General features: G+C 35.4%; 1 protein-coding gene across 1 annotated transcript in view; it reads left to right on the forward strand.

Annotated features, from left to right (window-relative positions):
* LOC126100183 (transmembrane protein 185B) overlaps positions 1-10,982 on the forward strand; it is a 33,986-nt gene extending 23,004 nt beyond the window's left edge. The window contains exon 6 of the mRNA XM_049910743.1: positions 1,281-10,982. Coding sequence (XP_049766700.1) covers positions 1,281-1,519 — 239 coding nt within the window. The 3' untranslated portion in view covers positions 1,520-10,982. The remainder of the gene's footprint in view (positions 1-1,280) is intronic.
* The last annotated feature ends 220 nt before the right edge of the window (positions 10,983-11,202 follow it).

Here is an 11,202-nt window from a genome sequence, read left to right on the forward strand (position 1 = left end):
CAGTAATTGTCATGCATACTGCAAATATATCTGAAACAAACCACTTCATTAATTCTGAACAATGGGTTTTCCAGTTGTGTACGTGCTCTGTGTGCAGTCTCAAAAACTAAATGTTTTCCATCATTTGAGAAACTTATTTTTATGGCTTGTGGAGTTCACTGAAAGGTATGACCTGGGTGTGCTGAGTTTTGTCAAAATTCAGTGTTAATCCCCTGCCCACACCTATTCTGTACCTCCACTACCCATGCTAGCCAAGATCACCGCTGACAAATATCTGGTCTTCCATCCTGAATTTTCCATTGTAGGATTTTATTAGCATTAATAACTTTCTAAGAACATCGTATGGTGGTACAGAGTGATTTTCAGGAAATACATGAAAGCTGTGGGGGCATCAATTACAAAAAAATATTTCTTTTGTGGTAAGTAATGAACCAGTTTCTGGTCTCTGAATGTTATGTTACATATTGAAGTATGTATTACATCCATATATGTGTACTAGTAGCACCATACCTTTCCTCAAACCCATTTGTATTGGGTAGAGCTTGATTAATCTGTTCCCCTACATCCTTCTGATTTAAAAGGCACAGTCAGATCAAAACAAGACATGTGGGAAAAAAGTGAGTAAGTAAACTGTTTATTATTTTTAAAGTAATTGTCATAAATGTTAATACATTCATCATACTGTGAGACAAGATTATCAATGACTTCGTGCAAAAATGTTTGTGATTGTCCCCATGTTCCCCAGGTTACTTTGAATATATTGCAGAAGTCTCCCCATGCAATTTCCATAGCCATAAGAAAGACACCTGCAGCTGTTAATTTGCTTCGGATGAAAAGGTGGAAGCCTGGGTACAACCATGGTTCTGTAGGCAACCGCAAACATTTTTTGATCAAGACATTGACAGTCATGTCTCACAGAGGTATAATTATATTAACAGTTACGACGATTGCTTTTGAAGTAATAAACAGTTTACTTACTATTTTCTGCCTGTCTAATTTTCGTTTGACTGCCCCTTAATAGGAATAAAGAAAAAATGTACAAATAGCCTAAATGCACACTTTGTGTCACTTACATCATATAAATTTATCAAAAGCTATTGTGTTTCCAAACTTTGAGTCATATACACACAGTAAATATTACAAGAAATGATAATTATGAAAAATATCAACTTTTAGTTTTTTTACATTAGTCCAGTAAATCATTCTTGCCTTAACAGTACTGTGTGTCGTTTTTCTCCTATTGCACAGCCCAATATAAAGAAACCTCTTCTCATTCACAGGGTGGTTTGGAATTCGAAAAGACTTCTGTCACTTCCTGCTGAGCTTGTGTCCTTTCCTGCAGGAGTACGCTAACATAGCGTACAGCATACAGAGTGATGATGGTTCTCGCCGAGCTAATGCTGGTACTAGCAGTTCCAGTGAGACCTCAGTTGCTGACATGAAAACTGAGAAGAGGGTGAAAAAACCTGAGTTACTAAAACCAGTTGTGCCCGTTGTGTCGATAGACATGCCAGACTAGCCAAAAAGGAGGCTGGTGACTCAGCACCTCGTCATTGTTGACTGATGTCTTTACCTGTTTAAAAAAACCGGTAGAGTGACTGATCTGTTTTCTACATTTAGGGATTATTTATTCAGCTGTGAGTGATATGTATTTTAAAAGTGTTAGTGCAGTGAGGTGCTATATATTAATTTTATTTTATACACTGATATCTTCCATTTAGACTGGTAGGTAAATAGTGCCCGAAATGCTTCCACAATGGATTTCTGTGCTGAACAATTACTATTGACGTTTGAATATCAGGAATATTTTTGCAAAGATGAAAATTTTAGGCAGAAATGTGTAATTTTTTACCCATATGTAAGTTTTAAAACTTTAATTTGCATACTTCTCAGGTGCACATATGATGATAACTATATTTAAACTAATGCCAAAAAAAGGTTAGCTGAAATAGCTTCAGTGTTACTAGAATTTCAGCTGAGAGCACATCCCTGTTTTCATACAACTTAGTTTTTCCAAGGGAGTGAGTCAGTAGCATTAAAATCATTTTAAAGTGATTGAGTTGGAAAGCATCAAATATGCTTCCTGATGTAAATATACATTGGCAGAAAAATAGTTAGGATTTATAAGTTAATAATGTGAATAGAAAGCAAAATGACTGAATCAGTGTTGACACTGGATTATAATTAAGAAAGGAGACAGGCAGTGAGTTGGTGAGATAGATAAATGCACATTGGCTAAAAGTAATTCAAGTGGCTACATGAAACAAATCTTGCAAATTTCTTACATCATGTGAGTAAGCCTTGGTATTAAACACCCCAGTCATATTTAACACATGTCAGAGAATGTCAATTATGCTTCATTTTCAAATAAACCTGCATTAAACAACATTACACAAAAGAAAAGAAATCTCACAAGACTGTTATTTGTAGCTGCATCATTTAAAATTTGATATCTGATGAGGTAGGCTATAGAGGATTTATATCTTATTTCCCTCTCTTACTGCTGTGCAGCCCTTGAGAAGGAAAATGGAAATTCACTGTTGTCTTTTGCTCTTCATTACCACCAACTGATTACAGCCTTCTTGATCATTCAGTAAGAATGGTTCTCAGGTAACACTGATTTCATACTTCTGCAAATTTTCATAAGTCCTGCAAGCCTGTTTTTCCGTGTGCAGTACCATAATGACTTTTGAGTTTGGCTAGCATTAGCATGATCTTTTGTGTCATGTTGTTGAAACGGGTCGACTGGAGTGTCATTGGCAAAAGAACTTTAAAAAAGCTCTTGGCTTAATATATTGCTTCTCAAAGAAGTTTGCTGAGGGTTTGTGATGAGGCTAGTTTAAATACATCTCAGTCACCATTGCAGTCATTTAACTGGTTCACAACAAAATTAAACAATAACTCACTAGAGGAATAATGTAACATGGCTATGGACTACTAACTAACATACATTTTACCTTACCTCACTACTTTGACGGCCTCGGATTGGCATATGTTGGGACTGTTTATGACTTGAGTGACACCTCCATCAGAAAAAAATAACTCCTTAGCAGATGCAGTGCATTATTGTGCTGTGCATAGTTTACCTACATGAGTGACACAAGATAAGACAGGGCATCATCATTCATTGCATAGATTAATAGAGATTATTAAGCTTCAGTGTAAAATCCAGTAACAGGTAATTAATGTAAGAAGGAAAAATTTAACAATTGCTAAATGTGATGATCAAAAAGTTTTTAGCTAGTTAGTAAGATGTGTGTTGTAGAAGCAGGAAGCGCATATCTTGCAAGGAGAGGCCCCCAGCAGTGGGATCGAGTTTTTGAAGTCATCTATACAGTTATGTAGGTTAAGATCCCAGGTACCACACCCTGCAGCCATTCATGCTGGTAGGCAGTTGTTTGTGAGCAATTGACAAAAAAGAAAATTGGAGTTTTCTGTTATGCTCACTATTGTTAGAAAAGTCTTATTATGTACACTAGCTGCATGGTGTTGTGGAGAGAATAATAGCTTTGTGCGTAGGAGGTTGAGAGTTCGAATCTTGTCAGGTGCAGTAGATGTAATTTTTTTATTTCTGTTCCTGTGTGACATCATTTTAATCACTGTATGAACTTTTTCAATTGTTTCATTTTTTCTTTATATAATTATTTTTACAATCACAATTTTTGTGAATATGAATTCAATTACATTAATCTGTTATAATATTCAGTAATTTGAAAATTTCAATCCATCAGTAAAAAAACGTAGGACAATATAATATACTTATGTTTACTGTACAATGATGTGAAAATTTATTTTTCATTACACCAGATGTGCAATTTTTTCTGCATGGTAATAGCCATACAGACATTTAATACATAACCTAAATACCTACTGCACTATGGACAAAATAATGCAAATGAATATTTAAATGAAAGAATGGTTTATAAGTAAAACAAAGTTCAAGCAAAATGAGAAATAGATATAATGAGTGCAATAATGTGAACAAAAAAAGGCGACAAGACAAAAGAAATGAATCATAATTAATACATAAAATTAATTAAAAACACACAAAAACGAAGATTTCAAGTGGAAAAAGAATTATGGGAAGAAAAATGAGAGCAAATGAAGAAGTTGATATTACGAATAAATCTATGTGAGAAAGGAATGGAAATAAAAATTATATTTAAATCAATCAATTGAATAAAAATGTTGATCCAAGTCATTTTGATAAAGATTTAAAAATAAAATAAATTACTGTACTTGGCAAGATTGGAACCTACTGCCACCTGCATGTGAAGCTATTAGCCTATCCCTTACACAACACAACCACACTACATGATGCAACTTTTTAACGCTATTGAATTTCATGCAACAGTCTGAATTTTTTTCGTCAGTTACTCACAAACGAGGGTCTGCCAGGGTGACTGGCTGCTGTGTGTGATACCTGGAATCATAACCTATATAACCATCTAGATGGTTTCAAAAAGTAGATCGCATCACTGGGGACCTCTCGTTGTTAGATGCTACATCCTCACAGCTTATGTCATTGCGCAGAAGTGTATTGTCTTCCAAACCTTCAGCACTGACAAGCTGTCTCGTATGCAAGCACATGTGCACACTTCACAATGACAGCAATATGCATAAACATGCACAAGACATGTGTTTTAATATGTACCTCCAACAAAAGTAAGTTTATTATGTTCCCATTCCTGCCTCCTTACCCCAGCACTTTTCAGAGATACGTGGAGAAATATTTTTGTTGCAGTAATTCATTGGCTTTTGTCCTGACAGTGCTATCCGTAGGATGAATTATAAAAAAACTTTGTGCCAACAGAATATTTCCATGTTTTAATCATTCTACAAAAACAGTGAAATGTTACATTTGTATTCATCACTTTCCAATTACGTTCATTGCCTCTTTTCACAGTAAACTTTTTTTTGGGGGGGTGCCATATTTTATTATTTGATTAGAGTTTATGCACAGCACTTGCTTCCACGAATCTTTTCTCCTGTAATTTGTTACTGAGGCTTCTTTACCAAGAAATGTAAAAACATTGGGAACAATTGAGAATCCACCAGTGGACAGTCTCTCCAGCACTACATTAATGGTAGGTGTCCCCAAGAACTTTTTCCTGTAAGGATTCATATTCCCATTCTGTGCTTTGATCCGATTATTGTGAAGTTCATTTAGGGGTTGAGGTAGAATTCAAAATCAGTATTACTGTTGTCCATTCTGTCTGCTCTGTTGTCATGAATTCAAGACAGGTGCACAAAAATACTAGTTGGTGGAGACATCAGAATGGTGCATTTAGAGTACTATCAACAGATCTCATTTCCATACCAGTATAGATTTTATCAGAAATCAGCTGAGTAAAAGTTGTTTTTCAGTAGGGAGGTAGGAGCACCTTGAAACAAAAATTTATTAATTTTTATTATTTTTTTATTATAAACTATTTAAATTTGTAAATGGTAGTGAGAAACTACATACTTTTATTCATAGAAATCACAAATAATATGTCCAGTTACACTATTAGAATGGTTACAATAAAGTATAGAGAAAAGGTTGTCACATGTTTCAATTTACCCCACCATCAGGGCATGTTGCAACATACCAAAATTTTACTGAAAAGAGTTTGAAATATCTGACATGACAGAAGTGTCTTAATTATATTCGTAGTCTGCACACATGTAGAATGGATCATTATTCACACCAATGAGCCCATAATTTGCACTTAGTACACTGTATCCATTCCTCTCCCTTTCTATAAACACCACCACAGATCAAACAATAATTTTCTTCTTCTTCTTTGGAAGATGGACAAAACTGCAATTTTCTTTTGCTGCTAGTTGTTACTTCCTTCTCTCCTCCCTTTCTATTTCTAGAGCCTTTTTTTCCCCCCAGTTGTGTCTGTTAATATAGCACACTTCCTCTTCTTTCTTCCATAGTTGTTCTCTTTCCTTAGTCCAGCTTTAGGGAAGGCATGAATGTGTTCAGGAGAAAAACGTTTCTCTGCTGAAGTATGTGGAACAGAATTATAGCATTTGCCACATTCTCGGATTTAGCCAGAGGATCTGAAAGCTTTTCTTCTGGAACTGTCTTGTCATTCACAAAAGATGCAGGAAAGTCACTTTCTTGGAATTTGTCTGTGTCAAATGGGAATATGCCTGTTGCGGAGAATCCTGTTTGCTGGTTTGAAAGTGGTGAGAAGTCCTTTGTTTACAATAGAAGGCAAGTCATAAGTTGTTAGAATGTTTTCTGGATTTGCTTTCAACCAGGCATCAGTTCCCCTGGAGCACATCTTGAAAGGGCCATAAAGGGGCTGTAACTTGTGAGAATGGTAGGGTGGAAATGATAGAAACATTACACCACTGTTCTTGGATTTATAAGGGCTTCTATCGTGAGATGGGAAGCAGTAATAGGACAAGCGCTTCTTTTGTTAGTCTCGTTTGCGTAATACAATGGTCGAGAAATATTCCGAAACATTGCTCCACCATCCATCCAGAACTTGTGGGCAGTACCCATCCAGAACCTGTGGCAGCACAGATAAAATGACCTTCAAAATTTTTTCTTGGGAAAATAATTGTGGGTGGAATGAATGTCCCTTGGGCACATATACCCAGCTGCTGCTGTTACCGATTCTGCCCATTCAGCAGAGCTCACAGTTCCATCTTATTTCACATCTCTGAGTGCAACTATCTCATTTGGCTTAAGCACTGTAGTTATGCCTGTTTCATCCATGTTCCAAATTCTGGAAGGAGGAAGAGTGTGCTGAGAATAAGCATCTCCTAACTATTGGAAAAACTCCCCAACAAACTCTTCCCGGACTTGTGCTTTCACATTGTGTGATGGAAAGATCATTGTCTCTGTCCAAAAATCCTGAAAGTCAATTGGCCCTAGGTATTTGCTTTTGTGCCCAAGATGATGGTATTTTCAAGTTAAAGTATTTTTCATAAAGATACTCCAGTTTTCGTACTTCTTCCTTGGTCAGCCCGAACATACCTTTGCTGGATCTCACAATATAATCCCTGAGTATTTTTTCATGATTGTCTGAAAACACTTTCATGTGTTTGATAGAGTACCCACAAGTAATGTTTCCATCTGTTTCCTTTTTCTTTTTGATGAATCGAGAGAGGGTACAGTAGCAAATATTAAATTCCTTTGCAGTTTTTCTTACAGAATAATTGCCCTTTTCTCCATTTTCCAGAGCCAAAGTAGCGGCTCTCTGCATCACATGTAAAGGTGTCAAAACTTTTTCTGTTTTGCGTCCATAACGACACATTTTGTTTACCTGGAAGTAAAAATTTAGACTGAGTAAATGTAAAATAGAAGAACAAGTAAAAGAATAGCATTATGTTATCCAAAAAATTCAACATAAGCAAGAACGGGGTAAGTTGCAACACAGCATTGCAACATGCTCTGCTTCACACTGCCATATAAATCACAAATAAACACCCTGATAATGACTTCAAAGTAAAATCAGTTATTATGTTGTTAAACTACAAAAAGTAACTATTTATCACTTGTGAAATTTAATGTTTGTCACTGAACATGTTATTATATGTACAGCATTTGTGAAACTATAAACAGTTACTCACCAATGACCGTTTCAATCAGAGAAAGAGAACACAAAGAAAAACATCTTCATGCACCAACTCTGACCATCACAGTGAGGTTACTACACAGTTGAAAGTGCTTCCTCACAATGGCAGCACCTGATGGGATACTTCAAGAGACTATGCAGATGTTGCAATTTACCCCTATTGCAACATGCCCCTCTTTCTCTTACATGTTACCAGAGAGAGCTTTAAGAGTGTTGTGTTTTAGAAACCACAAACATATTGTCACCATTCTTTTCATTTACAGAAATCTTTAGTAAAACATTTGATTGTACTATAACACTAAAACAGTTGATTTTACTATAGATAACATGAATTTTAAAATATGATTATTTGGAAGCATTTTTTATGAGGGAGTATATTAGAAGGAACAGACAAATTTACAGCAGAAAGTTTCAACTTCAGCTAGGTTACTGATCCATTGACACATATCTCTACAACTGTTAGTGTTGCCCCTCTAGTATCAGAATCTTCAGCCCCGCAGCACTAAATTTTGCATTTATTCATGGAGTGCACAACAGGCATTCTCTGACATCACTGTAGGTCACCTAGATGCATGCCAAACTTTGAATTAGCTTCTTCATGTCCAGGCAAGCTTCCTTCATTCAACAATATGTGTACTGGTACAAACTCATTTCCCTGTTTTGCCGTATGCAAACCTGTTTCTGGGCTTTGAAATGATGGCTGCCTCGATTATATGTATTAAGATATGGAAAAAATCTCTTTCTGAGAATAAGGCCCTTTTCTTTCTTGAAATAAACCACAATTTTTTATATGGGGGTTATAAACTATTCTTTGACAGTCTATGGAACGTTCCAAAGTAATTTTGATAAACATAATTCTCACCATAATTCATGTGATTAGGTCATGACGAGACAAGTGTTATTACTTACTGAAACATTCAGTAATAAGGGAGCAAACATTTCACATAGAATGCAGACTCCAAATTCTTGTATCTTTTACATAATTCATACCTGGTACTTAAAGACAAAGATTTGTGAAAATGGCTTACAAAATTGAATCGTGTTGGTTTTGTAGATGATAATGGATGGAGCACAATTGAAAGGTTAACAGTTTTGCCTTTCTGGTGTACAGTCATTATCCCCCTCCCTCCCTTGCCTCTCACTTCCACCCAAGAGCCTACCCTCACAATGAAAATGTTATAAAAAAGAAAGGGGGGGGGGGGAGCACAGGATCTGAAAAGATTGTAGTTATTTACCCACTCTTCATTGTAGTAGGAAAAATTAATGTGTTCCCAACTTAGTATTTATCAGCTGCAAGATTTTCTGGCTTGTTAGACACAGTTGGTCAGTTATGTCTGAAAAGTACCAAACTATGTACAGCATGAGCATATTTTCTTGGCTTATCTTTAGATAGGCTGAGAGCAGAGGAAGCAAGTGCCAGTTTGTGGTCAGAGCAGTGGTACAAAGGGAGTAAGCTTTACCTTCCTCACGAAGTGCAGCCACAAGTCAAATTTTGCTTTTTGTTGAGCATTTTTTTTCCATTCAGATGTCATAGGCAGTAACCAAGCAGGACTAGCAATTAGTCTGTCATTCGTACTTGCATAAACAGTTTCAACACAGCACAGTGAAATGAAACTTAGTTTTCACCATTGGTTACAGCTGTCCTAAAATATTGTCTGATTACAAAAGTTGGCAGAATCAGAGATAAAATTATACCAACCCAAAATTTTTGATCCCTGCCAATTAAGAACTACAGGGAGAGCGCACAAGAAAAATTGTGTGCATCATTATGTTAGGCTGAACTGAGTGTGATCCTGTATTGTGCATGTATCATGATTGACTGAGATAGAAGTCCATAATAATATGTTCCACTTGAGAAGTAGTGCATATATTCAAGTTTATTTGAAGCATTATATTCTTTAATGATTTACATCTTGAGCTGATGGCTAAGATTTCCAGGATTGAGAGAAGCATTAAGTATTTCATTTCCATTTTGTGATGTATATAGTGCATACTTCTTTTAAATGATTTATATGTTTGACTCAGGAATCTCAACAGTGACTCAAATGATAGTATTCATGACGTAAGTTTTTTGCTGTAACTACCCATGTCATGCCTTAAAAATAGAACTAATAATGGCTCTAAACATAGTAAGTTATGAAGCAGTAATATGTAAAATAGTATATTGCTTGTAGGACTGTACAAAATAATGGAAACTATTAAAAGCTCTGAACCAATGAGCGTGTTAAAAAATCATGTATTATGGTGTTAGTGTAAGAATTAGTTTACTATCTTGGCTTTGCTACTAAAGACAGGCTAAACACATATCTGTGGTTAAGATGTTAGCCTTGTATTTAGGATGAGCAGGTCAAATGCTAGTTTCAGATTTATCTTCTAGATGGTTTCCCTCAATTGTTTCAAGGGAATGCTGGATGGTTTCTCTGACAATGTCTGTTGATTCCCTCCCCCATCTCTTTCCATCAGGGCTTACACCTTGATGTCAAGAGAAATTTTCCAAGATGGATAATTGCCAAATATGTGGCTGTTTTAGACACATTAGCTTCAACATTATCACCAACACTTACAAATGTCAAAATGACATTTAGGATTCACCAAGTACTGGTCATATTTTGTAGAAATCTTTTGCCTCGGTGCATCACGAGAAACCATTCAGCCAGCCAGTTACAGTTTAGTGTCGTGAGAATTCAGATTTTTCACATTGCATCATTGTCAAACATCAGAAATGTTCCTAAGAGCAAGCAGGTATAAGACCACATGCCGTTGCATTCCTAATCCACTAAGCCACAGTTTTGCCAGATATATTTGCAAAATGTTCAACTATTTGAAAGAAATATTTATGTAATGTGTTAAACTAAATAATTTTTAATATTATTTCGTGAAGTTTTTGCTGGTAAATAAGCCAGTTTTCAACCCTGGCCATCATTTTAAACTTCATGAATCTTTTTCATACTGTGTTTATGAAATGACATATGAAAAACAGTTAGTGCTAATCATGCATATTATAATGTTTTACAATTTGACATGTTCATTGATCCAGAGTGTTTCATATTGCTATGATTACAAAAGCTTTGTAAATAATGTACATACGTCTTTTTAAGCACATGGTTTTTTGTGATATTGGTGCTAAAGCATTGTTATTTCCATGGGCACATTTTACATAAAAATGAATTGTCAGTGCCTGTTGAAATTTAACTTTAAAAATTGTGGTTGCCTTTTGAAGTATGTTGGAATATGTTGTCCTGGTAGATTCTAAATAACTGTGCTGCATTGTAAAATGATAGTTGTACAGTATTGTTGTCTCTTCATTTGTTACTGGAGCCTAACGTGTTCTCTTTGGCACCTATAAATTGCACAGTAATTTTTATTCGAAGTGTATAATAAAACGAGTTTTTATTTTTTTAACCATTGAATTTTTTAATTTGCTGATCAATGCGTAATAAGACTGTAACTACACTATAACAATCTACTTCATATATAGCAGATTACATTCATGTTCTTTGAATCTGATATTACAGTGATGGTTGGCAGAGTCAAATGGTTTTCCCATATTGTGTGCCATTATTATTATAAATTATTATTATTATTATTATTATTATTATTATTATTATTTTGCACTGCTGTG

The sequence above is a fragment of the Schistocerca cancellata genome, chromosome 9 (genome assembly GCF_023864275.1).
Source record: "Schistocerca cancellata isolate TAMUIC-IGC-003103 chromosome 9, iqSchCanc2.1, whole genome shotgun sequence".
Lineage (NCBI taxonomy): Eukaryota > Metazoa > Arthropoda > Insecta > Orthoptera > Acrididae > Schistocerca > Schistocerca cancellata.